A 23,307-nucleotide genomic window follows, 5' to 3' on the forward strand; every position below is an offset into this window, starting at 1 on the left:
TACACTTCAACTGTGAGAGACGGAATCTAAAACAAAAACCCAGAAAATCACATTGTATGATTTTTAAGTAATTAATTTGCATTTTATTTCATGACATAAGTATTTGATCACCTACCAACCAGTAAGAATTCCGGCTCTCACAGACCTGTTAGTTTTTCTTTAAGAAGCCCTCCTGTTCTCCACTCATTACCTGTATTAACTGCACCTGTTTGAACTCGTTACCTGTATAAAAGACACCTGTCCACACACTCAATCAAACAGACTCCAACCTCTCCACAATGGCCAAGACCAGAGAGCTGTGTAAGGACATCAGGGATAAAATTGTAGACCTGCACAAGGCTGGGATGGGCTACAGGACAATAGGCAAGCAGCTTGGTGAGAAGGCAACAACTGTTGGCGCAATTATTAGAAAATGGAAGAAGTTCAAGATGACGGTCAATCACCCTCGGTCTGGGGCTCCATGCAAGATCTCACCTCGTGGGGCATCAATGATCATGAGGAAGGTGAGGGATCAGCCCAGTACTACACGGCAGGACCTGGTCAATGACCTGAAGAGAGCTGGGACCACAGTCTCAAAGAAAACCATTAGTAACACACTACGCCGTCATGGATTAAAATCCAGCAGAGCACAAAAGGTCCCCCTGCTCAAGCCAGCGCATGTCCAGGGCCGAAGTTTGCCAATGACCATCTGGATGATCCAGAGGAGGAATGGGAGAAGGTCATGTGGTCTGATGAGACAAAAATAGAGCTTTTTGGTATAAACTCCACTCGCCGTGTTTGGAGGAAGAAGAAGGATGAGTACAACCCCAAGAACACCATCCCAACCGTGAAGCATGGAGGTGGAAACATCATTCTTTGGGGATGCTTTTCTGCAAAGGGGACAGGACGACTGCACCGTATTGAGGGGAGGATGGATGGGGCCATGTATCTCGAGATCTTGGCCAACAACCCGAAACACACAGCCAGGGCAACTAAGGTGTGGCTCCGTAAGAAGCATCTCAAGGTCCTGGAGTGGCCTAGCCAGTCTCCAGACCTGAACCCAATAGAAAATCTTTGGAGGGAGCTGAAAGTCCTTATTGCCCAGCGACAGCCCCGAAACCTGAAGGATCTGGAGAAGGTCTGTATGGAGGAGTGGGCCAAAATCCCTGCCGCAGTGTGTGCAAACCTGGTCAAGACCTACAGGAAACATATGATCTCTGTAATTGCAAACAAAGGTTTCTGTACCAAATATTAAGTTCTGCTTTTCTGATGTATCAAATACTTATGTCATGCAATAAAATGCTAATTAATTACTTAAAAATCATACAGTGTGATTTTCTGGATTTTTACAGACCTCTACATAAATTACAGACCTCTACATACTTTGTAAGTAGGAAAACCTGCAAAATCGGCAGTGTATCAAATACTTGTTCTCCCCACTGTATATATATATATATATATGTTTTTTCTCTCTCAAATATATATGGGGGATTGGAAGTGATGCAGACAATTACATTGATGGAAGTTTCAATCTATCTGAAATATTAAAGCTGATCTACCTCCTAAAATAATAATAATAATAATAATAATAAGGCACGAGGGGATGTGGTATATGGCCAATATACCATGGCTAAGGGCTGTTCTTAAGCGCGACGCAACGCGGAGTGCCTGAATACAGCCCTTAGCCGTGGTATATTGGCCATATACCACAAAACCCTGAGGTGCCTTATTGCTATTATAAACTGGTTACCTATGTAACTAGAGCAGTAAAAATAAATGTTTTGTCATACCCGTGATATACAGTCTTATATACCACGGCTGTCAGCCAATCAGCATTCAGGGCTCGAACGACCCAGTTTATAAATATATATATATAACATGCATTGTTACGGGTTATCACTCTTAAAAATGTAGTATAATCAGTACAAACTAAATAAAATAATATGGATGGATTCGAAAATATGTCGATATCGGTACATTGGTCTAAAATTATATATCCTTTTTAGCTACTTAGGTATGCAAATGTACTATCATGGCTACCAGATGAGAGCATCAAGCAATGCAGATCACTCAGTGGTGGGTGGGTCCCATGATGCTTTTGAGCGGAGTACAGAAGGTAGAGGCCAGGGTTCTGGAACCCAGCCAACCACTAGATCCACCACAGCCTGAGGAGGGAGGAGCAGCGGAACACACGGAACACATAGAACACATGGAACACACGGAATCCACCATACTGCTGTCTGCTGCTACAGCTTGGCCTGTCTGCCACACATCTCTCAGAGCAGGTCTGGCTCAGTAAAACAGGGTAGACTATCAAACACAGAAAATAACTGTGCTCAATGACGGCTTTAATGGGGCCCTGATGGCTGTCTGTGTGAGAGGAGAGCACAGTCAGTGTTTTCACAGGAGCAGACGCTATGTGGCACGGCAGCGTGATTAACTGTAACCCCTGCCAAGTCATTCACACACAGCTTAGGTTTTCACAACCACGCAGGCAATACGGGTCCATAGCAATGGAACATAAAGAAGAGGTCTGCTTGGTTGGGCATCTGGGGTTAACAGAGATAGAGCTGTGAGAGGGAGGGAGTTAGGGTTTGGGTATTAGACGTATAAGCTATGGGGCTGATTTAACAGAAATAGTTGCATAATTCTAGTAACTTTCCCCAAATTTCCAGGTTTTCCAGAAAATCCCAGATTCCTAGAATCATGAGGGAGAAGCAGGACATCCAGAAGTCTCCCAACCAAGATTTCTGGAAAACCTCAGTGTTAAGTTTAAGCCCCATAACTCTGTGCTCCATCAGCAGTGTTTGTGTTTTTGTGATGAGGAGAAACAAGAACTGTGGAGGCGTTTCTGTTTTTGTTGTTTCATCCGACCAGCACTCGGAGGGTCAGAGCAGAGGCAGCGGTGGCTGTTATGTTGAATGTTCCGAGACTATTAGGATGCATCCCAAATGGCACCCTATTCCCTACATCGTGCACTACTTTTGAGCCCATAGGGATCTGGTCAAAAGTAGTGAACTGTGTAGGGAATAGGATGCCATTTGGGATGCAGCCTAGGTTTGTGCTGCTCTGCTCATCATGTTGCTTTGCTGTGCTCTGTTCTGGGATTGAAATGCAGATGCTCTTTGCAGTTTTGTTCCCCTAATGGTTTTTCAGACAGCAAGGGTAAAATAACTATTAGCATATTTCATTTCAGCTGGATATGTTGATAAACTCTTCAAAATTAATCAGCACTGTGCACTATGGAATCTGAATATCATTATGTAGCTTGCCCATCTAGAGCTGATTTCTAGAAATGTAAGTAGATTTCAGGGGCTTGCTAGAGGATAAGGTATTTTATCTATATAAAACAACAATCATAATTTGTCAATAGCTCAGTAAATATTAAACATGATGACTTGGTGGCTGTGTAAAATTGGATTTAACTTAAAAAGTCATGTCTTTCTCCAATTCTGCAATATTGCTCTTCATGTGCTGTATAAACATGTCCTTACATGTCTACTCTCTTTATACATCAACGACATACTGCTGTTGGGAGGATGGAATCCACAGCATATATATGGTCTATGATACACAGGCATTGGTCGCCCTCTGGTGGTTATTTATGGTCATTACAGCCCCATTTGCCAAGCACAGTCTGAGGTATGAAGTTCATGGCATTCTAGAACATACTGTAGAAAATCAGTTGTCAGTATGGCTTTATACTTTGTCTGTGGAATAAAAGTCAGTGGATGAATTTTAAGGTTATGCTTAAAGGCTTACGAAATGTACCTGATATGATCCACACAAAACCCCAACTACAGTAGGTATGGGTCTATGTGAGGGAAGGGGAAATAAATACAGTGGGGGGAAAAAAGTATTTAGTCAGCCACCAATTGTGCAAGTTCTCCCAATTAAAAAGATGAGAGAGGCCTGCATTTTCATCATAGGTACACATCAACTATGACAGACAAAATGAGAAAAAATAATCCAGAAAATCACATTGTAGGATTTTTAATGAATTTATTTGCAAATTATGGTGGAAAATAAGTATTTGGTCAATAACAAAAGTTACTCAATACTTTGTTATATACCCTTTGTTGGCAATGACACAGGTCAAACGTTTTCTGTAAGTCTTCACAAGGTTTTCACACACTGTTGCTGGTATTTTGGCCCATTCCTCCATGCAGATCTCCTCTAGAGCAGTGATGTTTTGGGGCTGTCGCTGGGCAACACGGACTTTCAACTCCCTCCAAAGATTTTCTATGGGGTTGAGATCTGGAGACTGGCTAGGCCACTCCAGGACCTTGAAATGCTTCTTACGAAGCCACTCCTTTGTTGCCCGGGCGGTGTGTTTGGGATCATTGTCATGCTGAAAGACCCAGCCACGTTTCATCTTCAATGCCCTTGCTGAGGGAAGGAGGTTTTCACTCAAAATCTCACGATACATGGCCCCATTCATTCTTTCCTTTACACAGATCAGTCGTCCTGGTCCCTTTGCAGAAAAACAGCCCCAAAGCATGATGTTTCCACCCCCATGCTTCACAGTAGGTATGGTGTTCTTTGGATGCAACTCAGCATTCTTTGCCCTCCAAACACGACAAGTTGAGTTTTTACCAAAAAGTTATATTTTGGTTTCATCTGACCATATGACATTCTCCCAATCCTCTTCTGGATCATCCAAATGCACTCTAGCAAACTTCAGACGGGCCTGGACATGTACTGGCTTAAGCAGGGGGACACGTCTGGCACTGCAGGATTTGAGTCCCTGGCGGCGTAGTGTGTTACTGATGGTAGGCTTTGTTACTTTGGTCCCAGCTCTCTGCAGGTCATTCACTAGGTCCCCCCGTGTGGTTCTGGGATTTTTGCTCACCGTTCTTGTGATCATTTTGACCCCACGGGGTGAGATCTTGCGTGGAGCCCCAGATCGAGGGAGATTATCAGTGGTCTTGTATGTCTTCCATTTCATAATAATTGCTCCCACAGTTGATTTCTTCAAACCAAGCTGCTTACCTATTGCAGATTCAGTCTTCCCAACCTGGTGCAGGTCTACAATTTTGTTTCTGGTTCCTTTGACAGCTCTTTGGTCTTGGCCATAGTGGAGTTTGGAGTGTGACTGTTTGAGGTTGTGGACAGGTGTCTTTTATACTGATAACAAGTTCAAACAGGTGCCATTAATACAGGTAACGAGTGGAGGACAGGGGAGCCTCTTAAAGAAGAAGTTACAGGTCTGTGAGAGCCAGAAATCTTGCTTGTTTGTAGGTGACCAAATACTTATTTTCCACCATAATTTGCAAATAAATTCATTAAAAATCCTACAATGTGATTTTCTGGATTTTTTCTTCTCAATTTGTCTGTCATAGTTGACGTGTACCTATGATGAAAATTACAGGCCTCTCTCATCTTTTTAAGTGGGAGAACTTGCACAATTGTTGGCTGACTAAATACTTTTTTTCCCCACTGTAATCTGATTCAACAGTTTCCTGGTGAAGACAGGACATCAGGAAGAAACATCTGCTTTCTGATGATGGGAATACAGGAATATACCAATCTAATTATGCATAGCTGACATTTCCCCACCAATGCCAGTGAGGGCTGGGGTGCTGAGGATGCCTCAGGAGGTCTGATCGACAGACAGTGACGGTGACAGCTGTAGCGTGGGTGTACTGTACGGACCTCTGTGCTGAAGAAAGTCATACTAATAATGAATCAGAAGTATGTGGAATATATAGAGTGGTCTTGCTGTAGCAAGCACATTAATAACTAGAAAATGAACATTTGTGTGCTTGTTCAGCGTTCTTAAAATTTATTTTTATGGTAGTGGAAGAAGTTTAGAAGTTTTAATTGTCAGTGTTGTAAAATTGAGCATAGTGTAGTAGAAGAAGTATTGACTGAAGCAAGCACACAATTATGCATTGCTGACATTTCCCCACCAATACCAATGGGGTGGCTGGGTCTCTGAGGATGCCTCAGAGAGGGCTGTGGCAGACAGTGACGGCAGCAGCAGTAAGTGGTAGCGCTGGTGTAAGAGTGGAAATTTGAGTTAATGATCATTGATTAGTATGCCTGACAAATGTCTATAAATTCCAATAATGTGTTGCTTTTAAGAATGAATTCACGTTTATGACCTCCTATATCCTGCCTTCTAGTTGACGTTCCACTCTTTGAACCCTCCAAATGGTGCGTTACATTTAGCCTGATGACTCTCACTAAATTAATCCACTGCTCTGTCGTTCGCTACATACTTTAGCCTGAGACTGCCATCGTTGAAGTCGTTTGTGGTGATGAGGGGCACAAGGGGCGTTGTACAAAACAAAGTCATCAGTGATTGGATCGTCTCTAACCAATCAGACAGCGGAGGATCCTCAGTGAATTTCATAAAAATAAAAATAGTTAAAACATTAAAAAAGTTAGCCTTTTTAGATAGACCTATACAAAATATATTCACGTCACCAAATAACTGATTAAAAAACACTGTTTTTCAATTAAGGTCTACAGCAGCCTCAACAGCACTCTGTAGAGTAGCACCATGGTGTAGCCGGAGGACAGCTATTTTCCGTCCTCCTCTGGGTACATTGACTTCAATACAAAACCTAGGAGACTCATGGTCCTCACCCCCTTCCATAGACTTGCACAGTAATTATGACAACTTCCGGAGGACATCCTCCAACCTAGCAGAGCTCTTGCATGAACTGACATGTTGTCCACCCAATCAAAGGATCAGATAATGAATCTAGTACTGAAAGCATAAGCTACAGCTAGCTAGCGCTGCGGTGCATAACATGTGGTGAGTAGCTAACTCAAAGAGAGAAAAATACAATAGTTTAAGGGTTTTGAACAAATTAATTTATTCAAAAATGTATGAGAAGCAGCAGAGAGAGAGAGCTAGGTATATTTTGTTTAATTTTTTTCACTTTCACTTACTTAACTAATGCAGATAGCTAATTCAGCCTATTCAAACACCTGGCTCAAACAGAGAGGAATGCCATATTAGCTTGCTGGCTAAGGCTATCCAATACTGGTTCTAGTAGCTATGTTGACTCTGACGTTAGCTAATATGGTGACAACGATGTAGGCTGTGTGTAGCAGTTAGCAGTTATGGTATGAAGGTTTGACTTGGAGAGTTTTTTTCACCTGGTCACAGACAGCTGTTGTGTTGTGCACTGAAGTCCACAAGATAAGGGAAAAGGTGAGAGGAGGAGAGCGCGTAGATGCGAGAAGGAATTATACAACGAACAAAGTGATGATGCTGTTTGTATGTGGCTGCTATGAAAGTGAACTGTGTGTGAACTGTGTATGGCTGTGTGTGGCAGAGTGGTGCCAGGAAAAATAACCTCTCCCTCAACGTCAACAAAATGAAGGAGCTGATCGTGGACTTCAGGAGACAGCAGAGGGAGCACGCCCCCATCCACATTGTGGGAACATAGTGGAGAAGGTAAAAAACTTAAAGTTCCTCGGTGTACACATCACAAAAAATATGAAATGGTCCACCCACACAGACAGTGTTGTGAACAAGAAACAACAGCGCCTCTTCAACCTCAGGAGGCTGAAGAAATTCGGCTTGGCCCCTAAGACCCTCACAAACTTTTACAGATGCACCATTGAGAGCATCCTGTCGTGATTTATCACCGCATGGTACGGCAACTGCACCGCCCGCAACCGAAGGGCTCTCCAGAGGGTGGTGCGGACTGCCCAACGCATCACCGGGGGCACACTGCCTGCCCTCCAGAACACCTGCAGCACCCGATGTCACAGGAAGGCCAAAAAGATCATCAAGGACATCAACCACCCGAGCCACGGCCTGTTCACCCCGCTATCATCCAGAAGGCGAGGTCAGTACATGTGCATCAAAGCTGGGACGAGAGACTGAAAAACAGCTTCAATCTTAAGGCCATCAGACTGTTAAATAGCCATCACTAACCCAGTACCCTGCCCTGAACTTAGTCACTAGCTGGCTACCACCCGGTTAGTCAACCCTGCACCTTAGATGCTGCTGCCCTATGTAAATAGACATGGAATCACTGGTCACTTTGATAATGTTTACATACTGTTTTATTCATTTCATATCTATATACTGTATTCTACTGTATTCTAGTCAATGCCACTCCGACATTGCTGGTCCTAATATTTATATATTTCTTAATTCCATTATTTTACTTTTAGATTTGTGTGTATTGTTGGTTATTGTTAGATATTACTGCACTGTTGGAGCTAGGAACACAAGCATTTCGCTACAACCGCAATAACATCTGCTAAATATGTGAACGTGACCAATACAATTTGATTTGATTTGATCATTGGTGTATTCATTCCGCCGATTCTGTTGAAAAACGTTTCCTAAACGGAAGCAAAAGGAACAAAACGTGGATAGACCTACACAAATTTGTCCAATAGAAACTCTTGTTTTGCAACAGTTTGTAATGATTACATACACCCTAGATGAGTTAGATTTGAGTATCATGTAGTAGCCTAAACCTATCGATGTTACATTGAGCTGGGTGATCCAACAGTCATCCAATATGCTGTACTAGAAATAAAACTATGCTCATAAAAATACATCTTCCTCCCTAATCTTAAATGGCACCGACCGCCACTGCAATCACAGTATCAAAGCCAATGACACATTTTCAAACCGCCCCTTTACCCATGTGTGTTCTGGCTCTGGACCAACCCATCGGTTTTGGGACCAATCAGACGGTCCCGAATGTATTCGCATTTGGTGAAGGGTCGGGGAGGTACTCAAATCCAGACTCATTGTGGAGAAGAAACTAACGTCCGTGGGCGTGGTGTAGAGTTTGACCGGAGCAAGGAGTCTGGGTAGCCAGGCAACGTTACATTGACATACCCTGACAGTGACGGCAGCAGTAGCAGCAGCAGAAACGGTAGTGATAGCGTTGGTGTACTGTACTGTACTTACCTCTGTCGGTGAGTTTCTGCAGCAAAGACCTGAAGCGCTGAACCACAGACGGAGACACATCATACGTGTATACCTCTGCCACCGGAACGGGCGTGGATTGACACCTCCCGAACATTCCATCTGGGGAAAGAAGGACAGAGAGTCAGGAACATACAGTATGGTAATATACAGTATATGCCATCTATCCAAAGCGACTTATAGTCATGCGTGCATACATTTTAACCATTTTAACCTACTACCCTGGCGTTACAAGCCATGCTCTACCTATTGAGCTACAAAGGACCACTACTAAAGTCTGCCTTTTATGTTCCCCACCCAGAGACTTCAAACAGTAATAATGTTAGGTACCAATAAACATACTTTGATACAAATCATTATTATAAGTAGCCTTTTTTTTAAGTATGTATTTTTATAAAAGCTTCTCACCAAGAAGCACAACATTCTCTTCTTCAGTATCAACGCTGATAGAGCAGCTTTTGTCAGAGATTGAGATATTCTTCAATGGGAGATAATGCTTCTCACGTTACAGGGGATGCTATCAGCATGGTGATAAGCACTGGCTCATCAACAGAGAGACGTTATCAGTGAAGGCTCATCTAGCCTTCTCTCCATATCAGCGGGCCTGGGCCCAGTTGCATAAGACATCTTGAATGTTTTCCTTAAGGGTTTACCTTAAGGAATAATTTTCCCTTACCTAAGGGAATTGTTTAAGGGTGTTGCATAGAGCCCCTCAAATATTTCCTTAGGTAAGGGCATACTTAAGGGGTTTTACGGTAGTTTGAAGGCATGTATGGCAGAAAGAGTATCTGGTTACCATGGAGATGACCTGATTCACTGACTAAAAGTCTCCATCAAAGAGATCTCTTTCATTTTGTGAGATAGCAAAATAGAACTTCTACAATCAAGACAGGATAACCAAATTGCTTCAGAAGATAATAAACCATGTTTCTTGTAGTTACTTTTTTTCTCAACTTGTTTATATTACTTTCTAGTACATCAAGCTAGCTTAAAGAGTATCTATAGCTAACTAGCAAGCTAGCTTTGTAGCCATGGATTGTGCACCTTCCATTGTTTAGCTAAGTAGCTAGCTAGCTGGTTGATGTTTTTCTTTTGTAACCAGAGCAAATGAAAGCAACATTCACCTCCGCAAATGCTGTTTACATTGATATCCATACTGAATGAAGCAGTTAAGGGTCCTCATGGGCACCCTTAACTTTTTCACTTAATTTAAGGGGGAAATTCACCTTTAAATGTTTTGTGCATGGTAAAAGCACAGTAGAGTAACACTGCAAATTCATCATTGTTTTTAGTTCACAAGTATAACTTCCATCGCTGAGTGAGATCCAATTCAAATGGTGCAATGCAAACATGTTGGCAATGGTCCATGTTGGTAAGCGACTGGAAGAAATGTACGCAATTGTTACCCAGAGGAAAATGGGGGAGGGCATGCTTTTTTGTTGTATTTTTTTATTAACTTAGTCCAGGGGAGGGTTATGTAATTTGTAATCTATTAAATGTCAGTATTTGATCAGTCCCTCTTTGTGCTTAGCATATCCAGAATGTGGGCGTGTAGCATATCTGGCGAATCAAATAGCACTTGTAGTGATGAAATGGGAAGCTAGCCTGCAACAACTTACACACAACACTTACCCCACCAGCTAGGTGTGGCGTTTTAAATGCATGTAGTTCTGTTCTTAAGCTGTTCTTGTCCATTAATGTTCTTTATTATGTCATGTTTCATGTTCTGTGTGAACCCCAGGAAGAGTAGCTGCTGCAATCGCCACAGCTAATCCTAATAAAAAAAAAAGTAATCTAATTAGCCTACAGTTTACAGCCCTAGCCAATAATTGTGTAGTCACTTGATAACAATAAAGTTTTCGTTATTGCACTGTGTTGTTGTAGCCTAGGTAGAATAATGTTATTGTCTAAAAACGTAGGCCTAATCAGTAGAGGGGCTTTGCATGCCCAACTGCTGCAGCGCGTAGCCTGGAGGAATGCACAGATCTGCCATTTCATCATCTGTCAAGGTTTTTTTTCTTGCACTTTGACAGGTAAAAACTGTATTTACTCTCTCTCTCTCTCTCTCTCTCTCTCTCTCTCTCTCTCTCTCTCTCTCTCTCTCTCTCTCTCTCTCTCTCTCTCTCTCTCTCTCTCTCTCTCTCTCTCTCTCTCTCTCTCTCTCTCTCTCTCTCTCTCTCTCTCTCTCTCTCTCTCTCTCTCTCTCCCCCCTCCCCCTCCCTCCCTCCCTCCCTCCCTCCCTCTCGCTCGCTCTCTCTCTCTCCCACTGTCTCTACTGCACCTGCTGTCTCGACCTTTGAATGCTTGGCTATGAAAAGCCAACTGACATTTACTCCTGAGGTGCTGAGCTGTTGCACCCTCTATAACCACTGTGATTTTTATTTGACCCTGCTGGTCATCTATGAACGTTTGAACATCTTGAAAAACTATCTAGCTTTAATAGCCAGCCAGAAGAGGACTGGCCACCCCTCAGAGCCTGGTTCCTCTCTAGGTTTCTTCCTAGGTTCCTGCCTTTCTAGGGAGTTTTTCCTAGCCACCGTGCTTCTACATCTGCATTGCTTGCTTGCTTTAGGCTGGGTTTCTGTATAAGCACTTTGTGACATCTGCTGATAAAAAAAGGGCTTTATAAATAGATTTGATTGATTGAAAAATAAATGTGATTGATTTTTTTATTATTATATATTTTTTTTTTTCACCTTTATTTAACCAGGTAAGCCAGTTGAGAACAGGTTCTCATTTACAACTGCGACCTGGCCAAGATAAAGCAAAGCAGTGCAATAAAAACAACACAGAGTTACATATGGGGTAAAAAACATAAAGTCAAAAATACAACAGAAAATATAATTGTGATTGATACAGCATGTAGCATGTAGTAGGAAACTTTGATCAGTTGATTGACAGGTGTAGGCTGTAGAACGATAAACGTTCCTCTAGTGTGGATGCTCGCCAGCGTTTTATAGTTTTATCATTATAGTTTTCATCCTTGGTGTGGATGGTCCTTAACACTTAAATTGGTAAATGCCACCTTCTAGCGGATAACATGAATATGGTATGAATACAGCAGGGGTTCTCAACCACAGGTTGATTTGATAGAAATCACAACTGCAACAATGATATTCTACTAAAAAGGGATTTAATATTCCCTGCTATTTTGTTTTAATGATAATTTTGGAGGGGGACGGTTACATGTTTTTTTTTTTCAAACGCTCAGTGAGGGCCAGGTAAAAATAAATGTTCCTCATTTCAATTCAGTATTCTAGTGTTGCTATAGGGTGGGTTGCTATAGCGCTGCCGAGGTGAACGAAGGGTTAACAAATCAATAACCCTTAGAGTATGCACCTCAGATGAAGTTACATAATTGCAATCCTCCATGGTAAAAGCCAAGTCTTTTTTTTACCACACATTGTAACCATCGCTATCAAATGGAGAAGAGGAGGAGCTATATTCACTAGTTAGTTGAGAGTGACCTGTGGCCTGGCTCTATGGTGTCAAATCAGTCTCTCTACTGCCTGTATCAAGCACTCCCTCTCTGTTACCACCTATGTTCTATAATGGACATATTTATTTCTTTATTTGTTTATTTGTCAGGGACCACTTACAACATGCCATTGCACCAGATTTAGATAGCTAGCTAATTTTCATCTGTAGTCCCTGAGAGATAAGAGACTGTAACCTATGCACTTAGCACTGCTACTTGTGCAATGACACATTTTATTGTATTGTATGTGTTGTCAATATTGTGTAATGTATGTTTTTTTTGCTTATGTACGAACAGGAAGACGATTTTCTTGTTTTTGTTAATTTATGACTAATAAATGAATCTAACTGAATCCAATCTATATTCACAAAACATAGCATAGAATAATCTACTGTATCCTATCAAATGTCATTCAGTAAAGCATCAGTTGTATCAGGCTTGCATCTTTGGAGCCCCTGCTTTTCATATCTTCCACTTGCTGTACTATACTCTAGTTATGGCAACGTTTGAATTATTACTCGTAATTATAGCCATCCATTTTTAAGTCAGGAACAGCTTCTCTCTCATCTATCTTCGCCCCCGTACCTGGAGCTGTACTTCAGAGCCAGAACCCCCTTCCTTCCACTTGATTTACGGCGTGGAATTACAGCAAATGAGAATTTAAAGGCCATTGTCATGGGAGTGGTTTGCATTATGATTGAGGAGATGCTCGCTGGTTGTAGTCTAGAAATGCCTCATTGAATTGTTGTTGATGTATTATCTCTGCTTGGAAGTGGCCAGGTGGTCGTGTTCTGCTGTGCTACACCGGTCTGTACAGCTAGAGCAACTGTAAACAACTCCCATATTCAATCAAGTAAATAGGATGCAACTTGACCAATCCATCTCCATCTATCTATACGATATCACCAAAAATGATAAGGGTAAACCAATAAATGAATGATCAGGAAATGGATAAGTGCACTGAATTCTGATTGTCTCGTACAAAAAAACAAGATGATACTTCAAGCCTAAATAGAAAAAAAAGATCTCTGCATTGCACTACACTTCAGATGTTTATCCAGTGTGTGTTGTAGACCAAAGCCATGCACGGCATCAGTCGATGCAGTCAATCATGTGAGTGATGCTATAGCCAATAGAAGGTTCTCTGAGTGGGAGGCTGTGAGTTAATGGACCATGGTGATGCTAGCTGCTGCCAGAGTAGGAGGACTTTTATTTCCCATCCAGCTCAGTGTCTGTGTCCCAAATTGCACCCTATTCTTTCTCTATATAGTGCACTACTTTTGACCAGAGCCCAGCCTGGGGTATGGTCAAAAGAAGTGCACTATATAGGGAACAGAGCGACATTTGGATGTGGACAGTGTTAATAAACATGTCAGATTGTGCCGGGGGAGGCCAGAGTAATCGATCTGGTTGAGTGGTCTGGGAAAAGAGGGACTCTGTATGGCTATAGTCTGGTCAGTCTCTGGTTGGCCCTCAGGGGCCGGCCCTGTAAAAGATCTTGATCCAGTTCATTAGGCTTCAGTGTAGAGATATGGGCTGCATCCCAAAAAGCACTCTATATAGTACACTACTCTTGACCTGGGCCCATAACGGACACAGACATGGGCTCTTTTCTAGCTCCCCTCCCACATCCCACAGCAGAGGAGCGACATTCAAAAGAACACAACGCAGCCAGGAAAACAGCTTGAGTCTGCTGCTGTGGTGACCCTCTATAGTAAATTATTAAACAAATATGTTAGGTTCATGATTATTTCAGAGGTGGGTATTCCTAACGGAAGGCTTTCCATGCTAAATACAAAGCATTACATCTGTGGTCCATTGAAGTGTTCTCCCATTAATGAGCAGTGGATCAGTCTGAAACTTTGCACACTCACTGCTGCCATCTGCTGCCATCTGCTGCCATCTGGTGCATTTCAAAGGTGATGCAACAAAAAAATAAATAGAAAACACATGTTTTGTTGTTTGTATTATCTTGCACCAGATCTAATGTGTTATATTCTCCTACATTAATTTCACATTTCCACAAACTTCAAAGTGTTTTCTTTCAAATGATATCAAGAATATGCATATCCTTGCTTCAGGTCCTGAGCTACAGGCAGTATAGATTTGGGTATGATGGGTATGTCATTTTAGGCTAAAATTGAAAAAAAAGGAGCAGTGCATCCAAGCAAACACATTTACCACAGAGCTGGCATGACAATTCTCATATCAGAACATTTAATCTGACAGCAAGAGCATTACAGTAGCCTAAGCAGGAGGGCCAGAATAAAACCGTTATTTTCTCATTATAGCCTATGTATTATTTTATTTGTGAGAAGAAGAAAAAAACATATAAATGTCCCTTTTTCAGGACCCTGTCTTTCAAAGATAATTCGTAAAAAACCAAATAACTTCACAGATCTTCGTTGTAAAGGGTTTAAACACTGCTTCCCATGCTTGTTCAATGAACCATAAAAAATTAATGAACATGCACCTGTGGAACGGTCGTTAAGACACTAACAGTTTACAGACGGTAGGCAATTAAGGTCACAGGACTTAGGACACTAAAGAGGCCTTTCTACTGACTCTGAAAAACACCAAAAGAAAGATGCCCAGGGTCCCTGCTCATCTGTGTGAACGTGTCTTAGGCATGCTGCAAGGAAGCATGAGGACTGCAGATGTGGCCAGGGCAATAAATTGCAATGTCCGTACAGGGAGACAGGACAGACAGCTGATCGTCCTCGCAGTGGCAGACCACGTGTAACAACACCTGCACAGCCGAACATCACACCTGCGGGACAGGTACAGGATGGCAACAACAACTGCCCAAGTTACACCAGGAACACACAATCCCTCCATCAGTGCTCAGACTGTCCGCAATAGGCTGAGAGAGGCTGGACTGAGAGCTTGTAGGCCTGTTGTAAGGCAGGTCCTCACCAGACATCACCGGCAACAACATCGCCTATGGGCACAAACCCACCGTCGCTGGACCAGACAGGACTGGCAAAAAGTGCTCTTCACTGACGAGTCTCGGTTTTGTCTCACCAGGGGTGATGGTCGGATTCGCGTTTATTGTCGAAGGAATGAGCGTTACACCGAGGCCTGTACTCTGGAGTGGGATCGATTTGGAGGTGGAGGGTCCGTCATGGTCTGGGGCGGTGTGTCACAGCATCATCAGACTGAGCTTGTTGTCATTGCAGGCAATCTCAACGCTGTGCGTCACAGGGAAGACATCCTCTTCCCTCATGTGGTTCCCTTCCTGCAGACTCATCCTGACATGACCCTCCAGCATGACAATGCCACCAGCCATCCTGCTCTTTCTGTGCATGATTTCCTGCAAGACAGGAATGTCAGTATTCTGCCATGGCCAGCGAAGAGCCCGGATTTCAATCCCATTGAGCACGTCTGGGACCTGTTGGATCGGAGGGTGAGGGCTAGGGCCATTCCCCCCAGAAATGTCAGGGAACTTGCAGGTGCCTTGGTGGAAGAGTGGGGTAATCTCACAGCAAGAACTGGCAAATCTGGTGCAGTCCATGAGGAGATGCACTGCAGTACTTAATGCAGCTGGTGGCCACACCAGATACTGATTGTTACTTTTGACTTTTTTCAGGGACACATTATTACATTTATTAAATGTTAGTCACACGTCTGTGGAACTTCTTCAGTTTATGTCTCAGTTGTTGAACCTTGTTATGTTCATACAAATATTTACACATGTTAAGTTTGCTGAAAATAAACGCAGTTGACAGTGAGAGGACGTTTCTTTTTTGCTGAGTTTATTTATTTATTTATCTAATCGGTATAAGAGTTGGTAAATTTAGAGCTGGTAGAGACAGGCTTTCCTGTTATCAGAGACCAAAACCTACTACAGATCTTAATTTGATCAATCTTTTGATGCTGAGAATTTTCCTGCACCGCAGGAAGTGCAGATGAGCTTTGTCATTTACATGAATTCACTGAAAACCCGCACTAACACACAGTTGTATGAACATTGTTGCACTTTTCATGTAGTCTACTTTTGGCCAGCTAATAGCCTAACCACCGATCAAGCAACATTATGGACTAAACGTAAAAATGCTGTTGCTGCAGGATTATTTTGCTGTGCCAATATACAGGTAGCTAGGTCAAATTAAGAGCTACACCTGTAGCTGTGAGGAGTCACACAGCAATCTGAATCAGTTTGTGACATGTTGGATGAAGACATGAGGACACAGCTGGGTAATGGGCCAATTTAGTTATGTTCCCTGTTCTGCCAGTTGCCATGGTGATGTGTTTGTTCCCTACTCCCATTTAGCTAATCAGAGTAGGAGCTGGAACAGAGAAGAGCATCCTCTTTTGTTTGTGTGGAGCTCCAGCAGGTTTTCAACAGGCATCAACATCTGATGCCTCTTATACTGCTCATCTCAAAGAGTACCTGGAGTCTGTTGTTTTACTGAGAGAGAGGGGGTTGGATTCACCTAGCCAACATCAGGCACTTCTAAGGAAATCACAGTATGTGCTTGTCCTAGCAGAATCTTAATGGTTTTATATTAATTATAAACATGCATGGAAATGATCATAAATTGGCGCTAAATTGTGGAACATCTGCTCTCCACGGTTCTCTATTGTTAAGAATAGAATACATTGTCTACGTGTGTGTGTGTGTGTGTGTGTGTGTGTGTGTGTGTGTGTGTGTGATCCTACTTGATTGATTGAACATGTTATGCAAATATCCCTTTCCTTCTTAAGCAAGCCAAGCATGCATAAATGGCTCATCCAAAACCATATTTTTGCAAAGACAGCAAAACTACAGACAGGTGCGTTCAACAGAGACCTATAGGTCCTAACGTAATAAACGACAGTATGAATTTATTAGTTATAAAACCACACCAAGACCTGTACTTCACAGTTACAAAACCACACCAAGACCTGCCCTTCACAGTTACAAAACCACACCAAGACCTGCCCTTCACAGTTACAAAACCACACCAAGACCTGTACTTCACTGTTACAAAACCACACCAAGACCTGCCCTTCACTGTTACAAAACCACACCAAGACCTGCCCTTCACGGTTACAAAACCACACCAAGACCTGTACTTCACTGTTACAAAACCACACCAAGACCACATCAGTTCTGCATTGATGCTTTGCAAAATGACTCCATAAACAATGTAAAAAAGCACCTTGTACACTTCTATGTATACTTCTACTGAACACTTATTGATTACAGTCTTTCCTGTATCAGGGAACACAATGTTTCAATTTCACTCTTGAGCACACAGAGGGTGTTCCTTGTGGAATGAAGACAGGCTGAGGAAGCGTTCTGCACTACCGGTATTTAATTATAAGTCACACAGTACACAATACAGCTTAGGAAACTGATTAATATTTACAGGGAAATTAATCAAACAGAGGAGAATAATCTAGACACATCCAGCACACTTTCAATATCATTGTATATATTTATACATCAACTATTCTTGTAGCAATCATTCAGAATCAGTAAAGCATAACTGCAGGTCAGGGCTCTCCAACCCTGTTCCTGGAGAGCTACCGTCCTTTAGGTTATCGCTCTAACCTTAATCTAGCGCACCTGATTCTAATAATTAGCTGGTTGATAAACTGAATCAGGTTAGTTACAACTGGGGTTGGAGTGAAAACATACAGGAGGGTAGCTCTCCAGGAACAGGGTAGGAGAGCCCTGCTATACAGTGGCTTGCGAAAGTATTCACCCCCCTTGGCATTCTTCCTATTTTGTTGCCTTACAACCTGGAATTAAAATGGATTTTTGGGGGGTTTGTATCATTTGATTTACACAACATGCCTACCACTTTGAAGATGCAAAATATTTTATATTGTGAAACAAACAAGAAATAAGACAAAAAAACAGAAAATTTGAGCGTGCATAACTATGCTTAGGGTCATTGTCCTGCTGGAAGGTGAACCTCCATCCCAGTCTCAAATCTCTGGAAGACTGAAACAGGTTTCCCTCAAGAATATCCCTGTATTTAGCGCCATCCATCATTCCTTCAATTCTGACCAGTTTCCCAGTCCCTGCCGATGAAAAATACCACTGTGGAGATGGTGTTCTCGGGGTGATGAGATGTGTTGGGTTTGCGCCAGACATAGCGTTTTCCTTGATGGCCAAAAAGCTCAATTTTAGTCTCATCTGACCAGAGTACCTTCTTCCATATGTTTGGGGAGTCTCCCACATAGCTTTTGGCGAACACCAAACGTGTTTGCTTATTTTTTTCTTTAAGCAATGGCTTTTTTCTGGCCACTCTTCCGTAAAGCCCAGCTCTGTGGAATGTACGGCTTAAAGTGGTCCTATGGACAGATACTCCAATCTCTGCTGTGGAGCTTTGCTGCTCCTTCAGGGTTATATTTGGTCTATTTGTTGCCTCTCTGATTAATGCCCTCCTTGCCTGGTCCGTGAGTTTTGGTGGGCGGCCCTCTCTTGGCAGGTTTGTTGCGGTGCCATATTCTTTCCATTTTTTAATAATAATAATAATAAAGAACAGGTGTATATATACTGAGATCATGTGACAGATCATGTAACACTTAGATTGCACACAGGTGGACTTTATTTAACTAATTATGTGACTTCTGAAGGTAATTGGTTGCACCAGATCTTATTTAGGGGCTTCATAGCAAAGGGGGTGAATATATATGCACGCAACACTTTTCCGTTATTAATTTTTTAGAATTTTTTGAAACAACTTATTTTTTTCATTTCACTTCACCAATTTGGACTATTTTGTGTATGTCCATTACATGAAATCCAAATAAAAATTAATTTAAATTACAGGTTGTAATGCAACAAAATAGGAAAAATGCCAAGGAGGATGAATACTTTTGCAAGGCACTGTATGTCTTGAGTGTTTTGTGGTAGATTTATGAAACAGTCCTTAATTGCACCACTAGGTGGGGATTAACTGACCATACAAGTTAAATGTATTGTGTCAAATGCTGTAGCCTAGAGAGTACTATGGATTTTCCATTGCTACAAATCACTTATGTTTGCCATGCATTGCTGATGAGTAGATTTCAGTCATTTTATAAATATGAATATCCATTCTCAAGTAGCACAGGTCACCCTATTCACCACATATCCTGTTTCACATATCCCTTTTCCAAGCAGCAATGATATCTTCCTCCCACGTGAAACAAACATCAAATATGAACCATGAGCGTGTGTCAGCGTGCAAATGTATGAGAATCCCAGTCAAGCAAAGAAATATTAAGCAAACAAAACAGCAGGACCCTGTGAGTGAGTCTTGCAAACAAACAAACCAAAATATGAATTGTCTTCCACAAAAAGGTGTAGATTCACGTGCAGAGCGCGGCAGGTGTTTATTACGCCTTCGCAGAAGGCAGGAATCGTGGTCACAGGCAGGCAATGGTCATACACAGGTAGGCAAACAGGCAGGTGAAACAAAACTAGGACGGAAGGCTAAAACTGGTTCTCCCAAACGAGCTAGGAAAAGGCTTAGCAGAGTCAAAATGAACAATACCTCACAAGGCACAAACAGAATGAACTGAACTAAATAAGGAGCTGATGAGACCAGGTGAGTAACTAACACAGGTGGAATCAATGAACAAAAATGAAAGGCAAGGCTACGTTCAAGAACACAAGGTGAACTAAGAAAATAAATACAGGACCTTACAATCACCTTGCACTTTCACCACCCTGTGAAGTTCATAACTTACTATATTGTAGAATAATAGTGAAGACATCAAAACTATGAAAACACATATGGAATCATGTAGTAACCAAAAAAGTGTAAAACAAATCAAAATATATGTTATATTTGAGATTCTTCAAATAGCCACCCTTTGCCTTGATGACAGCGTTGCACACTCTTGGCATTCTCTCAACCAGCTTCATGAGGTAGTCACCTGGAATGCATTTCAATTAACAGGTGTGCCTTCTTAAAAGTTAATTTGTGGAACTTCTTTCCTTCTTAATGCGTTTGAGCAAATCAGTTGTGTTGTGAAAAGGTGGGGGTATACAGAATCTAGCCCTATTTGGTAAAAGACCAAGTCCATATTATGGCAAGAACAGCTCAAATAAGCAAAGAGAAACGACAGTCCATCATTACTTCAAAACATGAAGGTCAGTCAATACGGAACATTTCAAGAACTTTGAAAGTTTCTTCAAGTGCAGCCACAAAAACCATCAAGCGCTATGATGAAACTGGCTCTCATGGGGACCACCAGAGGAATGGAAGACCCAGAGTTACCTCTGCTGCAGAGGATAAGTTCATTAGAGTTACCAGCCTCAGTAATTGCAGTCCAAATAAATGCTTCACAGAGTTCAAGTAACAGACACATCTCAACATCAACTGTTCAGAGGGGACTGTGTGAATAAGGACTTCATGGTCGATTTGCTGCAAAGAAACCACTACTAAAGGACACCAATAATAAGAAGAGACCTGCTTGGGCCAAGAAACACGAGCAATGGACATTAGACTGGTGGAAATGTGTCCTTTGGTCTGGAGTCCAAATTGGAGATTTTTGGTTCCAACCACCGTGTCCTTGTGAGACGCGGTGTGGGTGAACGGATGATCTCCGCATGTGTATTTCCCACCGTAAAGCATGGAGGAGGAGGTGTTATAGTGTGGGGGTGCTTTGCTGGTGACATTGTCTGGGATTTATTTAGAATTCAAGGCACACTTAACCAGCATGGCTACCACAGCATTCTGCAGCGATACGCCATCCCATCTGGTTTGGGCTTAGTGGGACTATCATTTGTTTTTCAACAGGACAATGACCCAACACACCTCCTTGCTTTGTAAGGGCTATTTTACCAAGAAGGAGAGTGATGGAGTGCTGCATCAGATGACCTGGCCTCCACAATCCCCCCACCTCAACCAAATTGTGCTCAGCATATGTGGGAACTCCAAGACTGTTGGAAAAGCATTCCAGGTGAAGCTGGTTGAGAGAATGCCAAGAGTGTGCAAAGCTGTCATCAAGGCAAAGGGTGGCTATTTGAAGAATCTCAAATAAAAAATATATTTTGATTTGTTTAACACTTTTTTGTTTACTACATGATTCCATATGTGTTATTTCATAGTTTTGATGTCTTCACTATTATTCTACAATGTAGTAAGTTATGAACTTCACAGGGTGGTGAAAGTGCAAGGTGATTGTAAGGTTCTGTATTCTACAATGTAAAAAATAGTAAAAATAAAGAAAAACCCTTGAATGAGTAGGTGTGTCCAAACTTTTGACTGGTAGTGTACACTTCAGCAGTGGTGTAAAGTACGTAAGTAAAAATACTTTAAAGTAGTATTTAAGTAGTTTTTTTGGGTATCTGTACTTTACTATTTCTATTTTTTACTTCTACTTTTACTCCACTACATTCCTAAATAAAATAAGGTACTTTTTACTCCATACATTTACTCCCTGACACCCAAAAGTACATTTTGAATGCTTAGCAGGACAGGAAAATGGTCCAATTCACACACTTATCAAGAGAAAATATCTGGTCATCCCTACTGCCTCTGGTCTGGTGGACTCACTAAACACAAATGCTTCATTTGTAAATGATGTCTGACTCTTGGAGTGTGCCCCTGTCTATCCGTAAAAAAAAAAAATTGTGCTGTCTGGTTTGCTTAATATAAGGAATTTAAAATGATTTCTACATTTACTTTTGATACTTAAGTATAGCCTCCACTCTTCTGGGAAGGCTTTGCTGCGGGGACTTGCTTCCATTCAGCCACAAGCATTAGTGAGGTAGGGCTCTGATGTTGGGCGATGAGGCCTGGCTCGCAGTCGGCGTTCCAATTCATCCCAAAGCTGTTCGATGGGGTTGAGGTCAGGGCTCTGTGCAGGCCAGTAAAGTTCTTCCACACCGATCTCGACAAACAATTTCTGTAGGACCTCGCTTTGTGCACTGGGGCATTGTTATGCTGAAACAGGAAAGGGCCTTCCCCAAACTGTTGCCACAAAGTTGGAAGCACAGAATCGTCTAGAATGTCATTGTATGCTGTAGCATTAAGATTTCCCTTCAATGGAACTAAGGGGCCTTGCCCGCACCATGAAAAACAGCCCCAGACCATTATTCCTCCTCCACCAAACTTTACAGTTGGCACTATGCATTGGGGTAGGTAGCGTTCTTCTGGCATCCGCCAAACCCAGATTTCTCCGTCAGACTGCCAGATGGTGAAGCGTGATTCATCACTCCAGAGAATGCGTTTCCACTGCTCGAGAGTCCAATGGCGGCAAGCTTTACACCACTCCAGCCGACGTTTGGCATTGCACATGGTGATCTTAGGCTTGTGTGCGGCTGCTTGGCCATGGAAACCAATTTCATGAAGCCCCTGACGAACAGTTCTTGTGCTGACGTTAAGAGGCAAGTTTGGAACTTGGTAGTGAGTGTTGCAACCGAAGACAGATGATTTTTACGCTCCACAGCACTCTGCGGTCCCGTTCTGTGAGCTTGTGTGGCCTACCACTTCGCAAGCTGAGTCGTTGTTGCTCCTAAACCTTTCCTCTTCACAATAACAGCACTTACAGTTGATCGGGGCAGCTCTAGCAGGGCAGAAATTTGACGAACTGACTTGTTGGAAAGATGGCATCCTATGACGGTGCCATGTTGAAAGTCACTGAGCTCTTCAGTACGGGCCATTCTACTGACAATGTTTGTCTATGGAGATTACATGGCTGTGTGCTCGATTTTATACACCTGTCAGCAACGGGTGTGGCTGAAATAGCCAAATCCACTAATTTGAAGGGGTGTCCACATACTTTTGGTCATGTAGTGTATGTTATCTGATAGCAACATCACACCTACCACATCAAGCTGAAACTGGGTTAAGCAAATAGGGTGTGCATAGTGCACACTTTCCACCGCCTAGGCTGATTTTCCACAGCTTATTTGCACCTGAACTGAGCTGACCACTCCAACACCTAGATAGAACCAACATATAGGCCAGGGTTTCTTAAACTATGGGTGGGGACCCAAAGTGGG

The 23,307-nt window shown here is 42.3% G+C and overlaps 1 protein-coding gene across 1 annotated transcript in view; it reads right to left on the reverse strand.

Annotated features, from left to right (window-relative positions):
- LOC121580885 (receptor-type tyrosine-protein phosphatase N2) overlaps positions 1–23,307 on the reverse strand; it is a 186,267-nt gene that overhangs the window by 149,557 nt on the left and 13,403 nt on the right. The window contains exon 3 of the mRNA XM_045224816.1: positions 8,876–8,995. Within this exon, the coding sequence (XP_045080751.1) occupies positions 8,876–8,995 (120 nt within the window). The remainder of the gene's footprint in view (positions 1–8,875; positions 8,996–23,307) is intronic.

This window comes from Coregonus clupeaformis, chromosome 14 (assembly GCF_020615455.1).
Source record: "Coregonus clupeaformis isolate EN_2021a chromosome 14, ASM2061545v1, whole genome shotgun sequence".
Taxonomy (NCBI): Eukaryota; Metazoa; Chordata; class Actinopteri; order Salmoniformes; family Salmonidae; genus Coregonus; species Coregonus clupeaformis.